The sequence below is a fragment of the Tenrec ecaudatus genome, chromosome 7, assembly GCF_050624435.1.
Source record: "Tenrec ecaudatus isolate mTenEca1 chromosome 7, mTenEca1.hap1, whole genome shotgun sequence".
NCBI lineage: Eukaryota > Metazoa > Chordata > Mammalia > Afrosoricida > Tenrecidae > Tenrec > Tenrec ecaudatus.
Genome location: NC_134536.1, coordinates 150,387,325 through 150,408,251, shown reverse-complemented (window position 1 = coordinate 150,408,251; position 20,927 = coordinate 150,387,325). Strand labels below are relative to the sequence as shown.

Below are 20,927 nucleotides of genomic sequence, written 5' to 3'. Positions count from 1 at the left end.
AATGGGAGACAGCACTGGTGACACTATGCAGAAAGTGTGCCCTGCCTGCCCCATGCATGACATGGTGAAATGCAAAGGGAGTTCAACAGGGCAGTGCAAGGAGCTAAGAAACCAAGTCCCCGAGGAATCCTGAAAATAGACTTTTGAGTTGGGGACAGGACTTGGTACCTCATCAGACTTGATTGGAAAACATACATAACAGTCAGCATACAGACTTGAAACTTTCTGGGTTTTTTTTCCTTATTCTTCTTGTTTTCTGTTTCTATTTGTTTGTTTATTTTCTTTTTCTTTTGCCCTATGTCTCCCTATATAAGCCAGGCAGGACGAACAATCCTGAGGAGAAAAAAATGGACCAGAGGTTCCAGGGGACATGGAAGAGGAGGAGGCAGACAGGGGGAGTGGGGAGCCAACAAACTCAGGGATAAGGGAACAACAAGAGATCTGAAACAGATGGAGAATTTGGCATATAATGCCTGGTGGGATTTAATCTGCAATATTTCTGAGAGGAATTACTGAGAGTTGAATGGAGAGTGAGCATGATAATGCAATAGGAGGAAGATGAAAGGAAATAGAGGAAAGAAAGAGGAGGCAAAAGCTATTTGTAGAAGTATAGCTATAGGCATGTACATATGTAAATATACTAATATATACTGAGGGGATAGAGGCCAATGTACATATATTTATATGTTAAGTATTAAGATGGCATATGGACTTTGGACCTCTACTCAAGGCCTCCCTTAACACAAGAACACTTTGTTCTAATAACCTGGCACTCTTTGATACTCCCCTTCCCGACATATTATCTGAAGACAAAATGGGTGCATAAGCAAATGTGGTGAAAAGAGCAGGTGGTATTCAGCTATCAAAAGATATAGAGTCTGGGGTTTTAAAGGCTTGAAGTTACACAAGTAACCATCCAGCAGGGAAGCAAATAAGCCACATGGAAGAAGCACACCAACCTGTATGATCATGAGGTATTGACGGAGTCAGCTATCAAGTATCATAAAATCCAATACAAACAACTATATTGATGTGAATGAAGGGGGTTTGAGTGGAGACCCAAAGCCCATCTGTAGCCAATTGGATATCCCCTCACCAAAGGGTTATATGGAAGGGATGATTCAATGAAGGTGCAGTATAGCAGTGACAAAACACATCATTCCTCTAGTTCAGCAGTTCTCAACCTGTGGGTTATGACCCCTTTGGCGGTCGAACAACCATTTCACAGGAGTTGCCCGATTCATAACAGTAGCAAAATTAGTTATGAAGTAGTAACAAAAATAATTTTATGGTTGGGTGTCACCACAACGTGAGGAACTGTATTAAAGGGCCGTGGCATTAGGAAGGTTGAGAATCACTGCTCAAGTTCCTGAATACTTCCTCCCCACCACTATCATGACCCAATTCTACCTTATAAATTTTGCTAGACAGTAGAACACACATTGGTACAGAGAAGAGCTCTTGGCACATGGAATTCAGGACAGATAAACCTCTCAGGAACAAGAGTGGGAGTAGCAATATCATCAGGATGGCTGGGGAGAGGGAAGGGGGGAGAAAATAGGAACCTATCACAAGATTGTCTATAGAGCCCCCCACCCCATCCAAAGGGGATGATTAACAGAAACGTGGGTGAAGAGAAACATCAGACAGTGTAGGAGATGAAATAGTAATAACAATATATAATTGATCAAGGATTCAGGAGGGTGGAAAGATGGGGGAGGGAGGGGTAAAAAGAGGTGCTTATACCAAGGACTCAAGTAGAAAATCTTTTGGAAATGATGATGGCAACATATTTACAAATATGTTTGATACAGTTGATGTGTGGAATGTTATAAGATCCCCTAATAAAATTATTTTTTAAAAACCCCATGCAAACCAAAAAAGTTAAAATTCTTTACAGTAGAGAACATTTTAGAAACTTTAAGACGTATTGGCAACAAAATCATTTATTTCTTGCTCAGTTTTCGATTATACGAAATAGCACGCAGTCTAAGATTTCTTCAGGAACACTGAACTTATCGATTGTGTTTCATATACCTGGTGACTTTAAGAAATTCATGGAAATGTTTCATTTTTTAAAATTCCACTTTCCATGTATTTTCTTGAAGACCCTTGCATCTTTATGTACAAAAAAGAGGACTCAATGTGTTATGTAAAACAGCACATTCCAGGACAGTCTGCCCTCTAAACCTGAGCTCTACCCTTTCCACTTCAGGAGAACATTTTCTATTAGCTGTTCTACTCCTGGATTTCTGTATTCCCAAAGATGTTTCAGGACCGTCCACAGAAAAGTTGAAGTCAGCAGACTTAGGTCCTGCTGAGGCTTTGTAACTGAAGTTACAAATGGTGATAGATAAGGTGAAGCTACAGATCACTTATTTTTAAGAACCTCTTTTCTTGGGACTGAGGAGTGGCTGCTTTAAAATGTTAATGACTATTATCAATCAATCGATTGATTGACCAAAAGGTATCACCCCAAAAGTAAGACTCAGCTTACTTAGGAAATTCCCTTTTATTCCTTCCTAGAGTTATACTGTGTCCTGAGTTATACTGTGACATGAGTGGTGCCCACTCTCCTGACCTCATGGGATTTCTGTAAAGTAAAACAACTAGAAAAAAGCCCACTGCCGTCAAGTATATTCCAACTCATAGCAACTATATAGGTCAACCCTTGGACATTTCCCATTGAATTTCCAAGACTGTAAATAGTTACTGACACAGACTGCCACAGATATTTCCTGCCTATGAAGAATAAATGCCCGTTTGGATAGATGAACTGTCCAAATTATTAACTACCAGGCACTATTGCGAAATAGCCAGGATTATATAGAGCCATTTATTTATTTATGTATACTATGTGAATATATTAAAAAGCTGGGTCTTGAATATGTCCTCTTTGGGGGGAGGTGCCTTTTGATCAATCATCTTGTCTGGCAACTCTTCACTTTTCTTTTAAATGTAAGAATCTTTTAAAAATAATACATCTCTGAGGATGAGAGGGGGGTGGAGGGAGGGAAATAAGAGGTACTGATACCAAGAACTCTAGTAGAAAGAAAATGTTTTGAAAATGATGATGGCAACATATGTACAAATGTGCTTGACCCAGTAGATGTTCGTATTGATTTTTATAAGAGATGTAAGAACCCCAATAAAACTATTAAGACAAGAAAGTTGGATAATGAACAAGGAAAAAATAATAGATCTGTAGCATCATATTATCAATCACCTTTTGTTTAATGCCAAAGAAACATGCAGCATTGAGAAAAATTTTCTCTTCCTCAGCACATCAGAAGCTTAGGAAATTCCAAGAACTATATTGTATGTCATTAGCTGAAATCCTAAAAATCAAAGTTTAAGTGTTAGTCACAATTTCAATAGCCTAATGAAATATTGTCAATACTGAGTCAAATGAGAGGTATTGTAGATTTTAGTAATCATTAGCTATTGCTTACCATGGTAGACCCAACTCGGCTGACTTTGATGGGATTCCCTCTCCCAGAGAGGTCCATTTTTGCTCTGTCCATCACATAAAGGCATGCATCCAGGATACCATCTTCAAACTACCCAGAAGGGGGAAAAAAGGAGAAACTACTTAATGTCCATTCAACACACATGGTAGTATATGTTTTAAATAAAAATTATTCCACAATCTAATTCGTGTATTTCTTATATAGTAAGTTCTCATATTTAGTAGGATGTATCAAAATGAAAAAAAGAAACATTCTCTTTCTTTTTCTTTTCTTTTTGCACAACTGCCCTGTCTCCCGAAAATAAGACAGTGTCTTCTATTATTTTTTGCTCCCAAAAATGCACTACATCTTATTTTCAGGGGATGTCTTATTTTTCCGTGAAGAAGAATATGGTACACATTTATTGGTTATTGTTTTATTGTTTTACTAAAAGAGACCTCGCACTTCCTGTCTGGTCCATCTGTGCTGAAGGCAACAGTGAGTTGCACAGCGGCGCCTGCCCTTACAGTCCAGACACAATAGCTTCAGGGGGGCTTATTTTTGGGGAGGTCTTATTTTAGGGGGGATGCCTTATATTTCAGCTGGGCAAAACAGTAAGTAGGTCTTATTTGGGGGGATATCTTACTTTTGGGGAAACAGGGTAACAATAACATAAAAACAAGCCACAAATGCAAATAGAACTACCAGACAGTTCACCTAGCCAAAGAACATGGAATGACTTGAAGTTCTTGAGATGACTGCAAGATTGAATTTAAACCGTCTTTCTAACAAATCCAGGAGACCTCAAAAGCAATGTCACTCATGAGTCCTTGTACACCTCTAAAATAAACAACTCTCAGGGGTATCAAAGCAACAGACTTTAGACATAATTAGCTTGTATCCCAAATAGTACAAGATATTCTCTAATGAATGCCACTCTCCATTCCCTCTGTTCAGAGACAAGATGGACCTCAGGGTCAAAGGGAGGGCAGAGAAGGCCAGAGAGACCAGATTGTACAATTAAACACATTCTTGTTGGCTAGTTCAATATTCTTAGGGAAAAATTCTATTCATGTAAAAAACCGGGGGTGGGGGGGAAGGGAATAGAGATGGCATAGTAATTAAGTGGAAATGAGAAAGATAGCTGCTATAGTATAATCCAATGTAAAAGGCCATTAATCTCTATGCAAAAATCTTGCCTATCACTTCCCCAAGTGCTTGTGGCAGAAACCATTATGTTAATTAATAGATAGCTACTCCGTAATATTTACTAAATCCGGTTAGAGTACCTACTCAATGGGTACCTAAAACAGAAATGATGGGTGCAGTAATGGGTGATTACACTAATCCTTCAGGTATATCTATCACTGGGTACCAACACCCTCGGAATTACCCTGACCGGAGCAGAGATTTCATGATACACATTTTCATCACTAGGTGAGCATCAAGCCACTCACTCTGAGTTAGTGCACTCAGTGGTGTCACCTGGGAAGGTCCTCTCTGGACACAGTGAATTTTTTTGTATAAGAAGTTTTGCTTGAACCTCATTTTTTGTGATGGTCAATTTAAAAGAATAGCGTGCAGCTGTGAGATTTTGTTTCCTCCTTGGGAAAAAACCTACAGGAACTATTGTGATGTTCAACACAGCTAACAAGGACAGTGCTATGGGGAAAACTCAAGTGTACAAGTGTTTTTCTCATTTCAAAAAAGATGAAATATCTATTGTTAACAAATCTCATTAAGTCCATCTGTCAACTTATCGAAAGGATGAAAATGTCAACTTGTAGCGCATTTGGAGTTCATTCCACCAGGTCAGACTATTCATTAAGCTTTGTATTTAGAGGTTCTGAAAAGATAGCATAACAGTATGTGACAAAGAGGCCTGATTTGTGGCAGATGGGGGACTGGTTTTGCCACCACGACAATGCACCTGCTCATGCAGTCATCTCAGTGCACCAGATTTTGGCAAAAAAAAAAACCCAGCATGCCTCTCTTGCCCCTATGCACCTTACCCACCTGACTTTGCTTCTTGGAATTTTTTTTTTTTGCTTTTGAGAATGAAGAGGGACATGAAGGACAGTGATGTTATCACCATCAAAGAGGTGAAGAAAACAACAAGGGAGGTGCTGCCAGCCATCCAAACAGATGAATTTGGAAAATGTTTCCAAGAACAGAATTAAGTGTATTAAGTATTAAGTGTATTGAGTATTAAGTGTAACGGAGAGTACTTTGTAGGGGAAAGGGTTGTTTTGTAAAGAAAATTTAATAGCTTTGGAAAAAGAAAAATTGTGTGTGTGTGTGTGCCTCCTGATATACCCATCATTCTTTTTCTTAAGAATTAGCATTGCTCTTGTCGGTCTATGGGGCATGGTGGCACTAAAGGGAAATTTTTTTTTAAATGGTCATATAACTACCTTTATCCTTTATCTCTGTATACAGCTCATTTAACTTGTTATTTTGGCAAAAGGAACCAAACCAACTGATTTTTAAAGTAAAATTATAAATAGATGTGTTTGTGTTCCATGGTGATTTCCTATGCAACAGAAAACAGTGTAGCCCAGTCCTGTGGCACATTCATGATCCTTGGTATGCTTGAGCCCATTGGTGCTTACCATTGTGCTAATCCATTTCACTGTGGATTTTCCTCACCTTTGCTGGTCCTCCACTTAAACAAACAACATTCCCTCTTGCTGACATATTCAAACAATGTCCGTTGCAGTCTTAGACAATGTTCTGTGATCCATAGGATTTTCATTGGTTAATTTTTGGATTTAGATGACCAGACCTTTCTAGTTTGTCTTAGTCTGAAAGTTCTGCAGGAGCCTGTCCACCACAGGTGACTCTAGTGATATTTGAAATACTGGTGGCATAGTTTCCAGCTTCGCAGCAACAACAAACCTCTACACTCTACAGTATGACAAACTGACAGATGAGAGTGAGTTTCAAGGGCACCCACCATTATATCAAAGACTTGGTGGCTCAGGCATAGCCTGATCCTTCTCGGGACACATTACCAGTTTTGCTTACTACTCACTAATAGTTTGTCACATTAGTTTCATAAATAGACTCACCCCGGAGGGCTAGGAATTGAGACCCAAGGCAAGGGCCCGAGACAGGATTGAAGTATTCCTTAAGCAATGTAAAACCTATGTGAAATTGTTCAGCATAGATTAGTAAATAAGCACAATTACTTCTGTGCTTACCTTCCTTCCTGTGTACTTCATTCCTGCCAGGGAGTGTTTTAGAAAAAAGACTTGTTTTGATTCTATAGGAATGAGTTGGGAGAGAGGCAGATATGTCAGATATGCCTAGAAGTGGAATCTTTGATGTGGAGATAAAAGTGAAGGATTTTACAACTGACGAGTAGGTAAGCATATATAATCTTGTGCTTATCTTGCTTATTGGATAATCTGACCCAGGAAGGAGAGGGCCTGTTACTAGGCCGTGATGCAGGAACACAAAACACGGGATGAGAACATAGTCTACAAGCTTAACAAAGATCAGAAATGCAAAAGGGTATGTTAGAGTCAGGGTGAGGAGCTGGTCTCAAAGCTTGGTGGATAAGACATAAAACACCAACACGTGTGTGTGTGTGTGTGTATGTGTGTGTGTCAAACAAGATATAGGAAAAAGAAAACACAAAGAAAGCAAAAACTAGAACACCACAGGCACATAAAATCCTTATAGATCTACAGAACAAGGACACCTGATTCAAATCATTGCAGCCGAACCCGAAGAAGGGCACATTCATCTCTTCACCAGTGCTAATGAAAAAGAGTTCTTGAATCAATTTATAGAAAGGTAATATTCAGCTGTTCACTGTTGATGACACTACACGGAAAGCACTTGATTAATTTAATTTCTTAAAGAACATACCATGATACTTCATAAGAAGAACCTTAATCAAACTAAACTCATGCCATTGGGTTGATGCCGGCTCAGAGCAATCCTGTAGGATAGGGTAGAACTGTCCCATGAGTTTCTGAGACTGCAACTCTTTGGGGGAGTAGAAAACCCAGTCTTCTTCCCAAGAGTAGCTTGTGATTTGAACTGGTAATCTTTGAACTGCCCAACTTATAACCACTACTCCTTCAGGGCTCTTTTAATATCCAGAAGGTCAGTGAAAACGAGGACTAACCTGAAGAGATGGATTGAAACAATGGCTTCAGCCACGGGCTCAACTATAACAACACTTAGGAAGCTGTTGCAGGATTGAGCGGCTATGTTCTGTTTGACATAAGATTGCTATGAGTTGCAACCAAATCAGTGACGCCTAACAATAAAAATAACATCCTGAAAGTAGCTTGAGATTCAAGCTGATGGCTCTAAACCAGTGGTTCTCCACCTTCTTAATGCTGAGACCCTTTAATAGAGTTCCTCATGTTGTGGTGACCCCAAACTACCATTTTTTTTGTTCCTACTTCATAACTGTAATTTTGCTGCTAAATCAGGAGACCCCTATGAAAGAGTCATTTAACCTCCAAAGGGGTGGTGACCCACAGGTTGCAAATTGCTACCTAAGTCAAAGCCTCCTGGGCCCACTTTTGATGAGAACATTCCTTTCTAATGAGCAGCCTGCGTATATAAGGGGGCTTTAAAAGGCTCCTAGGAACATTCCATTATTTAAAATTCCATTTTTCCACAAACCTTTTGGAACCCCCTTGTAAATACTAAGGGAGATTTAAAAAGTGGCCAAAGCGCTCAGGCACTAACTTCAAGGTCAGTCAATTGAACTCTTCATTTGCTCCGTGGAGAAAGATGTAGCAGCCTAATTGCATAAAAGTACAGCCTTGGCAAACCTTTGGGCTGTCCGTCTACATTGTCCTCTAGGATCTCTAAGAATTCAAACTAACTATAAATCAGTGTCTTGGTTTAGTTCGTTTTATAAATATGAGGGGGCTTCAACAATTCATGGACAATTTTCTTAACTTTTCAGTCTGTTTTTCCCTCCATGAGGGTTTTGGAAGCTCTCCTTGTACTAACGTTTCTGCAGACGTGGTTTCTTTGAGTAGTGCACAGCTCTTGAGCTATCTTTTGCATGATCATTTAAAGCCTATCCTGATAAGGAGAGAAAAACCAGTTCCTTTCTAACAGAATAGCAATCTCTGCATGGATAAGTTTTCACTGAACATCAATGCACACGCCTTTCTCAACAGAGTGCCATGTTAGCCATAGAACCGCTGATCTCCATGACCCTGTAATAACGGAAGATGTGTGGCTTCCGTTGATAAATTATGCAGCTGCCTTGAAAAGTCTCTACTTCCATGTTCCCTACCTTGACGTCTCAGATCCTGGAAAGCAGGAAATTGTGTTTGTCTAATATTGATGCTTGGTACCTGCATGATTCCTTGGACAAAAATATTTTTTAAAGTGCCCTTGAAAGTAACAACTTTTAAATGGCTCACCTGACCATAGCTCCAGCTTCTATTCTTGATGGCCTTGAAGTCTCCGTGGAAAATAACCCCAATGTCATTCAAGACATATTCTTCTCGTTCTTTCTCGTCATCCAGATACACAGCATCATCTGCAGTGAGATTTAGACACCGTGGCCATTACTAGGCTAAAACTGTTTTCAACTACTTGCAAGTAAATTTTTCCCTTAAATGGTAATTTAATCAACTGCATGACAAAAAGGTCTTTTGGTTCCCTAAGCAGATAATTTCTCAGTATGCAATTTGTACAATCGTGAACATTATCAGCACCAAAATTCAATCTGAAAATGATGTCTGATGCAAAATGCTGACAAACCAGGTGTTTCTTTTCAAGGTCTATGCAGTACAATTAAATTAACATGTTTCATTATATGACTTTGTAATTCTAGTGCACTGATAGTTTCAGAATCAGAATTATATGATGCCGACACACAGATTAAAAAATTACTTTCTACCTATTAATGCTAATAGAAAACTAGCTGAACTGGAAAATTATTTTAAAAACAAATTTTGGGCACATGGCAAAATCCTCATAGCCCACTCCAACTTCTCGAGACTGCATGTGTATAGAGCAGCATTGCTCTAGAGGATGGTCAACCTGTGGCCTCTCAGAAACAGATGGTCAGTCCTTTCTGCGGAAGAATCAATGGGCTAGTTAGCAGCCCAGTGCAAGCCACCTGTGCAACTCAGAGCCCTTCACTGAAAGGCAGTACTCCTCTTGCCTTGCTCTTTGACCATCTCTGATAGAAGGAAGGACGGAGGCGGCTGATGTTTGTCTATTTGTTTGTCAATGAAAAATCATGATAACTGTGGGTATGTGTGTGACCAAGTGAAATAACTGATTGACTGCCTCTAGTAGAAGAACTTTTCTTCCCTGCATCTGTACTTTCAGGAGGGCAATTCTGCTTGCCTACCTACTTAGCAATCACTTCTGATTGTGGCATCATTCATCCCATTCCTCTGGCCCAGGTTATAGCTACCATCCCAATTTCTTTATTAGCGTATTTTCTTCTTCACTCCCTGATAAAATTTGTATCACTCTCTTAGAGTAATGGTTCTCAACCTTGGCTACACATGTGTGTCATCCAGATATCAGGGTTTGTGTGTTTTTTGTCTTTTTTCCCCCTTTTTAAACTCCAAGCGGTTCTTCTGTGCAGCCAGAGGTGAGAACAAATGCCTAAGCCCCTGATTACTAAGAGTGTAGTTCAAAGATTAGCAGAATCAGCATCACCTGAGAACTGAGCAGAAATGCAGATTCTCATTTTCTACCTCAGACCTGCGGACCCAAAACCTGCTAGTTAAGAAATGCCCAGGTAGTTTCTATACATATTCAGACGTGAGAAAAACAGCTCAGTCCAACCACTGGAGAATGTCATTCTGAGCTATGTGATTGCTTAGAATGCGTCCTTTGGTAAGCCCTTGGTTTTGTCTGATCTCTAAAACGTTCTTGTTTGTTTAAGTGCCTGTACGTGTATTCATGCAATGATAAAGCTATATGTGTATGCATATATGTATTTATATACATATAAGTCCACATGTATCCAATGTATTAGGTTATAAATTGCACACGCTTAAAGTATGTAACTTCACAACTATTAAAAACAAACCTATCTATAACCCCCTAAGTTTTCTGACACTCCTTTGTAATCCTACCCTTCTGACCACAACTCGCAAGGAATTTATATTCTGGCACTATATGCTAGTTTGCATTTTCCTAGAATTTTAGATAAATTGAGGGTTGACTTCTTTTACTTGGGATAATTATGGTGAGATTCCTCCATGATGTTATATCAATATCTCATTTCACCTGGCATCAGTTTTACCCTTCCAGAGGAAGCCAGAGTTATATAGGTGTCCCAGCTTCTCTCAGCCCTTGCGAGAGTCAACATAAACATCTCTAAACTGTTGGCCTGGCCTTGTCAAGTTCTGGAGCTCCTATAATTTTCACAACAAAGTCTATGTAAAAAAGATGCCCTCCAACTAAAACCTCAGCTTCAAGTTTGTTGGAATGAACCCGATTTAACACATAAAGAAGCGACAACTGAATGTGAGGTTAATAAAAAAGTGACAAGTACCTTTTTGATCAATATTGCTGGGCAAAAAATATGAAAATACTTTCATTTTTAAAGATTCCTAGTGTGACAATATAACATACAGGGCATTGAGCATTTAAATGTACCGAGCCCTTTACCAAATGTTATTTACCCAGCCTTAAAATCAAGGCTATTTTTGTGTGTTAAATTTCTTATAGTAGTGCTTTATGTGGTGACTTTATTGTAATAATAAATGTCATTCCCATACATCCCTCAAAGACCACCGATGTCTAGAAGTGTCTTTTAAAATTTATTTTTTCTTGAAAACTGCACTTACTTTTTTCAAAACAATTTTTGCAAGTTAATACAGTTATCATATCACTCCATGGTTCAATCACATCAAGCAGTAATAGTACAATTGCTACCACAATAAATTTCAAATATTCTTTTCTTTCTTGAACACCTTGACATCAATAAACACACTGTTTTTCTTACAGTATGGGATGTTTACGGACTTACCCTGTACAATATCAGAGAGTATAATAAAGGGATACTAATTTAAAAAGTGAATATAAAATAAACATTTAATAAATTAAAGCAGAATAGAAATAGATATAACTAAATGTATATATTCATCTACCTTTGAAACTATAATTATTTTAATTCATGTTATTAATGATCACTTTAATGCTTTTAAATGGTACTTTATAAAAAGATCCTAGTACTTTGGTTATGCATGGGGCTGCTAACTGTAAGGTCAGCAGTTTGAGACCATCAGCCACTACTTGGGACAAAGTTGAGGCTTTCTACTCCCATAAAGATTCACAGTCTCAGAATCCCATATGGATAGTTCTACTCTGTCCTATAGAGTTGTTATGAATCTATGTACTACTTCTGCATTAGCACAGGATTCCCATTCTCCATAATGTTATCTATAATTTGTTATGATTCACATAGCGTAATGCTTTTGCATAGTTAATGAAAGACAGGTAAACATCGTTCTGATATTATCTGCTTTTAGTCAAGATCCATCTGGTGTTAGCAGTGATGTTCTTCATTCCACAGTCTGTAAGACAGACCTCACCCAAGACTTCGTTAATAACCTGATCTCCATTAATAGCCCCTACCCTGACTTGTGAGTTACAATGATACTACTGGTCTCCTGGAAATGGTATCAATTCAATCCAGTGTCTAGTAATCCACAAAAGTCTGTTATTTCCTTTTCCCCAATGAATAGGCACTCTCCTAAAAGGTTATAAATTCCTTTGAGATAGTCTGAGAGAAATTTAATTACTTGCAAATTTTCTGTAAAGTATTTAAGTATATATAAACTCAATATATCTCTGCCATCAAGACATAGAAACAGATGCAGAAAGTCAAATATCTACTTAAAGGGTATTTTGCATAAATAAATAAAGAATACTAAGGCATGAAAAATGTAAGCATTTTAGAACTAAGAAAGATTGATGGTGTTAACCTGAGAAGTTCCACAGTGTGCATATCTGAATAAGCAGTAAATGAAAATCTAAAATTGTTACTTAAGTGTTTAAAAGTAAATAAATAAATAAGAAAGGAAGAAATAAAGGTAAACTTCAAAAACCCCAAAGCTTTCAAATTTTAAAAAAAGGTTTTAAGTATAGCAATGATGTGATCCACATGTTTGGCAGTTCAAAACCACCAGCAACTTCGCAGGAGAGAAACTAAGTGTTCTATTTCTATCAATGGTCACAGTCTTAGAAACCCACAAGGGGTCAAGATGAGTCAGCATTGACTTAATGGTAGTGAATATGGTTTGTTTTTTCAAATATAAAACTGATTATATTCATATTACATTTTTAAAAAATACATAGTACTGGGTGTTAAAAGTCCCAGATCTCATCTCCAGATTAAAAAAAAAAAGTTAAGGGATAAACGGGTTTAAATCCAGCATTCTATACCCAGCAAAACTGCCATTCATATAAAAGGTAACATTACACTGTTTTTTGGGTTTTGACCAGAAAGGACTGAGAGGCGCCTTCAAACAGAACAAAGGAATACTGCATGGCTTAAAATTAGGAAAAGTATGTGTCAGTCAGGGTTGTATCCTTCCACCATACTCATTCAATCTATATTCTGAACAAATAATCTGAGAAACTGAACTATATAAAGAAGAATGTTGCAGCAAGATAGGAAGAAGATTCCTTTATCAAGTTATTCAGAAGACTCAAATCATTCAATATAAAGAAAATAAAAATCATCGCAACTAGACCAATATGCAATATCATGATAAATGGAGAAACCTTGTCAAAGATTCCATTTTACTTGAAACTACAATCATTGCTCAGGGAATCAACAAATGAGTCAAATGACATATGGTATTGAGATATTGCCTTGAGGACTGATCAATCCATGGTATTTCAATCAGTTCATATGGTTGTAAAAACTGGAAAGTGGTTAAGGACGATTAAAGAAGAATTCACGTCTGTGATGGCACTGACGAAGAATATTGAACACGCCAAGCACTGCTTGAAGAATAAACAGATCTATCTTGGAAACATACAGCCAGCATGTTATGAGGAAAACTAGTTCCTAGAAAAGCATATCATGCTTGAGTAAATAAAAAGTCAGTGAAAAAGACTAAGACACTCACTGAGATTGATTGACACAGTGCGTGGAACAATGGGCTCAATCCAACAACCTTCTGTGTAATAGAATGAAGCGTTGCTGGTTCCTACTCTGAGTTGGAACTGCCTTGATGGCATCTAACAACAATTCTCAAACAACCCACTCCTATATAAGCATGCACACAAGCACACACACCAATAGTTCAAATAGTTGGGTTTCCAGAACAATGACTTGTTTGCCTGTTATTGTTTTCCATTTTTCTTATTAGTAGTGTCCTATGTAATACTAAGAAGCGAAGAGTTTTCCTCTAAGAGACAGTAGATTTCCACCTACTACTCTCAGAGTAATCCAAACTCAAGCAACAAACTACAAGAAGAGGCCAATAATAGGAATCTCCAAAGGTGATTGATTAAATTTTTCTAGTTAGTTATCCTAGCAAATCTAGTGCATGCTTTGATATTTCCATAATGGAATACAAAACTTTCAAAATCAAACTTTGGACAATATCTCAAAGAGACAGATCTAAGTAAAAATGAGAGGGAAAATCCCACTGCTTTCCACCTTCAATCTTCTTATAAAATAACAGTAAATTTAAAATTAAAATTCTAACTTCCATATTTGACTTTCCCTTCTTTTCTGTGAATTCATGAGTATTATGTCAGCCTGTTTGGAGTCACGATTTAGCTCAGCTACTGGGGGAAAAAATAATTTAAAAGGTAACCTATTCCTGACTGAGAGAACTCCATCCTAGCCAAAGGTTGCAATGAAAATTTATAACTTCCCATCAACAATAACACAAAGTAAAAAGGTAAGTGTTTCATTTTCTTGGACTTTTCTCTCACTCTCTGAGCACCAGACAATTGTCTTATTTTTTTCCTTCCAGTTTGTCTTTTTAAATTTTTTTGCTAGTTCCCAAACACTGCTTTTAATGATAGGGAGCCAGTGATTGAGGCTCAAGTGTCATACACACTTGAAGATAGTTCAGTATTCAGATCTTAGCTTTAATTCTTACTATCAGTATGGCTGTGGAAAAATTACTATACTGGCTGCCTCAGTTTCCACATCTGTAAAATGGAGATTATACTATGCCAACATTTTTTAAAAACATTTTATTAGGGGCTCATACAACTCTTATCACAATCCATACATATACATACATCAATTGTATAAAGCACATCTGTACATTCTTTGCCCTAATCATTTTCAAAGCATTTGCTCTCCACTTAAGCCCTTTGCATCAGGTCCTCTTTGTTTCCCTCCCTCCCCGCTCCTCCCGCCCTCATGAGCCCTTGATAATTTATGGATTGTTATTTTGTCATATCTTGCCCTATCTGGCATCTCCCTTCACCCCCTTCTCTGTTGTCCATCCCCCAGGGAGGAGGTCACATGTAGATCCTTGTAATCAGTTCCCCCTTTCCAAACCACTCACTTATGACATGTTATGAAATTTAAGTGAGTGATTTAATTTTTAGTGATCAATAGCAAAGAAAGCTCTTGGCACATCGTAAGTGATATATATATGTAATACATATATTTTTAAATCTGCATACAGAGGAATAAATGTTATCCTAGCATCCATAGGGCACTGAAGGGACAAGCTCCAATCCAGCCAGTGTTAGGAATAAATGTGTACACAGGGTCTTAAAGAAAGTTATGGTTATATGATGTCATTGAATGAGTACATTAATAATAAAAGTGGAGGATAGCCATAATGCTCTTGAAGATCAATTAATACATTGAAATTGGACCTAAGCCTCTTATAAATGTATAATTTCACATAAATGCAAATATCTTTAAAATATCTTTTTTTTAATAATGAAAATATTCTAGATACAGGACAGTAAAGTATTTGCTGTGGCTCTTCTAACCAAAGTCTCTGTAACTCCTACTACAGGGTTTTTCCCTGCATGGCTCTGGGTAAAAAGATGGAGGGAAGACACTAATAGGATTCGCCTGTGAGTAGCTGCTAGCAGGATTCATTGTGATTGCCAGTCTCTTGTCTATATAAGCTGAGGATAGGTGATCCCACTACCAGCTAGAACCAGAGTGGAGCACACCCTTCAGATCCTGCATCTGTTTCTTGGACCTAATTTCACCAGCTCCCACAGCCTTGGGGAGAAGGAGATCCTCCATATGAATTTCAGCATTGCAGTTGGGACTCACCAGTTCCCACAGGACATGAGCCATTTCCCTTTGCATTGTGAGTAGCTATTACAGCAAACTGGAAAGCCTGGGGATGTAAGGGATTTAAAGGGGAAGATGGTGGTTGACCTCAGAAGTAACAGAGTGGGAGAGCAGTGTGGAAAGGTGGAACATTTGAAATATACTTGACCTCCACCTCTTTGGGACCAGTCTTGTGTTATATTTCATGAAGGAACTTGTGAGTACAATAGGAAAAAAAAACTGGTGAAAATGTGAGTGACCTCAGAGTTGTACAAATCAGAGATACCAAATGTTTTGGGGTGTGTTTCCATCTATTATATTTTTGAGAGATTGTAATTTTAATTGACATTTACCTGAACATATTGTTCTTGCCAAACTGACAAAGGTGTAAGACAGGGCTTCAAAATGTTGATGGAAAAAGACCTCCTGCCATGGAGGGACCTGGAAACCATGATACTGAGTGAAGTGATCAATTACTAAAGGGAAAATATTGCATGCGTACACCAATAGAAGGATAAATACCAGGATGGAGGCAGGCTTCTGATCTCAGGTTATGCAATGTCATCCAGTCTCCCAAGCAACAAGGTAGAAATCCTGCCTGGTGCCCAAGAACCAATAAATCACCCCATTAGTATGTAAATCTTAGAAACCACTTCAACAAAGGAGACCTCACCTCCCTGGGTCAGTTTCTACAGAAGGGGGCAGTGAGAAGAGCAATTGCTTCCATACAACCTTGTGCTAAGGCCACCCCAAATGAACAGACACCCCTGCAGTAGCGATAATCTAACTTTATTGGGAATTCGAGTCAAGAGGCGGGGGAGAGTGGCATGCATGTCTCTAAGAAGGCAATTACACTTGAGTTGTTGGGTAAACAGTCGAGAAAGCGCCCATCAGGAAAAATGTTTAACAATACTTAACAAAACTCAAGCGGAGAACCCGCCCTAAACTGTGTTACTAATTGGACACTTCTGACCATCCTGAAGGGACCCAGGTGCTATAGATTACTGGGATTACCATACATTCTATTCTTTGGAAGCACAAGACATCCTTCACAGGCATAAAAGAAAGATTTGAGATTGAAAACAAATGAAGCTGGGCTTTACCTCAAATTCACCTGCAGCTGATGAAAGGAATTGACATACTCTCTTGGGCTTAAAGCTGAATGACATAGTGTAAGGAGAAGTAGATGACCGCCATGACAAAGGTATAGAATTGATGGCCATTGGACTTTGGTTCAGATGTCTTGCTTTGAGGATAGCCGATGAATGGTGAACCTACCCATATATTTACTATAATATATATAATATTAATATAATATATTTACTATTTTAGTGCTTTCCTTGCTTTCTTATGTCATGTTATTAATCTAGTAGGTGGGATATTTTGCCTTGTGAATCAAATGTTCTAGAAAAGTTTTCCCTTTCACCAACTCTCATTGTATAAACCGTGTTCAGTCACTTAAGAGTTTAATCTGAACAAGTCAACAATTCATGTATTGCCATCTGAAGCTAGCCTATACTTGTTTAATATCCTTTACTCAAAATTTACTTTCAATTCTATACCACTGGGTAAATCAATGAATTGAATTATCTTATGCCCCAAGGGATGATTTATAATGTTCTCTTTCATAAAAAGATAATGCTGTCTCTAGAGTGATCCAGAGACACGTGTAAACCAAAGAAATATCAATGGGTGTGGGACTTTCTGATAGTCGGAAAAAATGGTGGCAAAGTTTTTTTTTATCATTATACATAAACTGGCAGATAAATGGGTAGGGCCTTGAACATTGTGGCCCTTTGGAGGATTTGGGATCTCATTAACAATTGCCACTTGAAAGTCATTGGTTTTATTTTAAGGAGGGTGAAATACTTGAAAAAGAAGGTGATTGATAATGGTTGCACAACTTGAAGATTGCAATCAAAGTCACTGAATTGCATGCATATATATATATATATATATATATATATATATATATATATATATATATATGTTGTGGAATTGGTGCTTGTTTTGTTGCATATATTTCAACAACAGCTTAAAAATAGACATCTAGAAATAGCATTGCTTGGTGAATTGCATATTAAAATTTGCATAGATACTGCCAAATTACCTGTTCAAAGACTGCACTAGTTTTTTAACATAGCCACATTATATGAGAACATCCATTTCTTTGTACCTTCAATGGCATTAGATGCGGCTAACTTTTTTTATACTTGCTACTCTGGTGGCAAAATACAGCATTTAATCATTTTGGTTTATATGTACTCAATCAGTACTGAAGTTGAGCAGATTTGTACATATTTGTGGTTGTATTTCTTCTTTGACTTTGAAGAAGTAGGAGAAAGAAACACAAATGAATTATTTCTACCTGTAAATTTTGTGTATGGTGTGAAGAAATATTACTGAGATTTTTCTCATGGGGTAACCAGTTGTGAAAATTATTTATGGATCAAATCTGTCATTATCCCTTGATTTCTAAATGCCATCTTTATTATAACACTAAAATCTAATTACATGTATGTGATCCATTTTACTATTACTGTGCCAATACAACCTACTTTACATACAAATTAAAGTTAGTTATAATCATCATACTGCATCATAAGAAAAGAAAGAAATTATTAGTGCTATTCAACATAAGCACCAGTTCTTGTGGTTCTGTAATTGACTGGATCTAGCTGTTCTAAACTGGGTTTGGCTGGCCAACTCAGTTTCAGGTTGTAGCAGTTGGAGAAGCTCTATTTCTCCAACTACTGTGAATTTATGGTGCCACCGTGTTCCAAGAGTCTGTCTCCCATCTTCTTTTGACCAGCGGACATATTTTTCTTAAAACAATGGCAGAGGTGCAAGAGCACATAATCAGCTGTAAAAGCACACTTTAATCCAATTAACCAAAACAACCTGAAAGTCTAGAGGGGAGGGGGGGTCACATCTTTTAGAGAGAGGAATGGATTGCTATTTACCTGCCAAAGAATATGGGTACAAAAAAGAATGGATTGAGGCCAAAAGTTCTCTTTACCACAAACTTTACAGCATATTTTGGTATCTTGTAAAAACACCAGTTTTTCTTCTTTTTTCAACATTTAATTTTGTGGATTTTTAAAACATTGTCCTTCTGATAAACTTTTAAATCAGACATATCTAGGATTCTAAAAAAATCTGCATGGAATTTATTTTGTCCTTACAATATTGAATCCTTAGAACCAACGAGAAACAAATTGTACCTTACCATTAATGTAAACTTTCTTTCATTCCCTTTTTAAACTATTTTTATTTCATATAAATGCAAAAGTAGAAACAGTAGCATAATGAATATCTGATACACTACTCAAAATTGTGTCACATTTGCCTTATATATTGTTTCTACCTTAAATGTTTTGCTTTGAATATTCAAAGAAATATCAAAATTTACCTGTACATATTTAATACAGACATAGAATGTCATTAATGATAGTTAATAAAATCAACTAAAGGCCCTTGATATTATGCAATTTCTAACCTTTAATAACATTTCCTTAAATGTCTAAAAATAAATATTTATAGCTTATTAGAATCAAGGTCTGTATGTTAGATTTTACTGATATATCTTACTTTCACCTTTTTTGAAGCCACAAACTTTCATATATAAATAATTTGTCATATATGAACTTCCATATTCTGAATTTTCCTGAATATTCTATTCCCTTTATGTCATATAATACATTCCTCTACCTCCTATAAGTAAATTCTATTAAATAATAACTTCCATCTGGAAAGTGATCACATTCAGCTTCAAAGTATTTGAGGAGGCTGTCAAGAACACTTTATAAGTCATACCTGGTAGTTCTTTTTTTTTTTAATTTTAACAATTTATTGGGGCTCATACAATTCTTTTCACAGTTCATATATATACATACATCAATTGTATAAAGCACATCTGTACAGTCTTTGCCCTATTCATTTTTTTCTCTTTTCTTCTTTTACATTTTATTAGGGACTCATACAACTCTTACCACAATCCATACATATACATACATCAATTGTATAAAGCACATCCATACATTCCCTGCCCCAATCATTCTCAAGGCATTTGCTCTCCACTTAAGCCCCTTGCATCAGGTCCTCTTTTTTTTCCCCTCCTCCTTCCCCCTTCCCCCCTCCCTCATATGCCCTTGGTAATTTATACATCGTTGTTTTGTCATATCTTGCCCTATCCGGAGTCTCCCTTCCCCCCTTCTCTGCTGTCCCTCTCCCAGGGAAGAGGTCACATGTGGATCCTTGTAATCAGTTCCCCCTTTCCAACCCACTCACCCTCCACTCTCCCAGCATCGTCCCTCACACCCTTGGTCCTGAAGGTATCATCCACCCTGGATTCCCTGTACCTCCAACCCTCATATGCACCGGGCTGGATAGGACAGAGGCTGTATACTGGTGCATACCTGGTAGTTCTTAAGTCACAATTTAAGGAAATAAATAATGCCTGGTTTTGTTTACATTTTAATTGATTTACATTTTATTAGTCTTAGTCATCCATTATGAAATTACCCATGAACATTTTAACTAATGATTTTAGCGTAGACCTGTTAATTCATTAGGGATTACAAAACGGTGATATTCTAATTCTGTCATTCCTTCTGCATTTATTAGTGTCAATTATTTTGTTGCCTTGAGGCACAGTTGTATAAGGAGGACTGGATACACATCTTGCCTTATTTCTCAGTTTTGGAGATAATGATTGTGTCCCCAGAACTCTATAATGTCACTAATGAATTTGTTAAGTCTTTAAGAATTTATGACTATTGAAATACTTGCATGTTTACTTATATAATACTTAGTAGGTATTACAATTTGGGGTATTTAAATTGTTCCATCCTTATCTTAGATTGGCTTCCGATTCCTTTTCTCATGACCACTGTCATCTTTGACAGCTTGTGTATCTTTCTGGTGGGAAGAAATATGTTGTGATGCTTTGTTACCTAGTTGTCAAGTACCTTTTACCTTATGGCAACTAATGCATAACAGAACAAAGTGACTAGACATCCTTTGTCATTTCTGTGTTTTTTTTCTAAGGTTGTGCCTAATGTTGAGGCCATTTCACTGAGGGTTTCCCTCATTATCACTGACCTTCTATTTCATAAACCATTTAGGCTTTTTCTAGCAACTGGTCTTTCCTTATGGTATGTCTAAAGTAAGAGAGCCAGAGTCTCAGTATTATTGATTCTAAGGAATATTCTTGTTGAATTACTTGTAAGATTGATTTGTCCAGA

General features: G+C 37.4%; 1 protein-coding gene across 1 annotated transcript in view; it reads right to left on the bottom strand.

The window, feature by feature from the left end:
• Positions 1–20,927, bottom strand: part of F13A1 (coagulation factor XIII A chain) — a 295,105-nt gene that overhangs the window by 186,237 nt on the left and 87,941 nt on the right. The window contains exons 4-5 of the mRNA XM_075554127.1: positions 8,855–8,973; positions 3,453–3,560 (exon numbers count right to left, since the gene is read on the bottom strand). Coding sequence (XP_075410242.1) covers positions 3,453–3,560; positions 8,855–8,973 — 227 coding nt within the window. The remainder of the gene's footprint in view (positions 1–3,452; positions 3,561–8,854; positions 8,974–20,927) is intronic.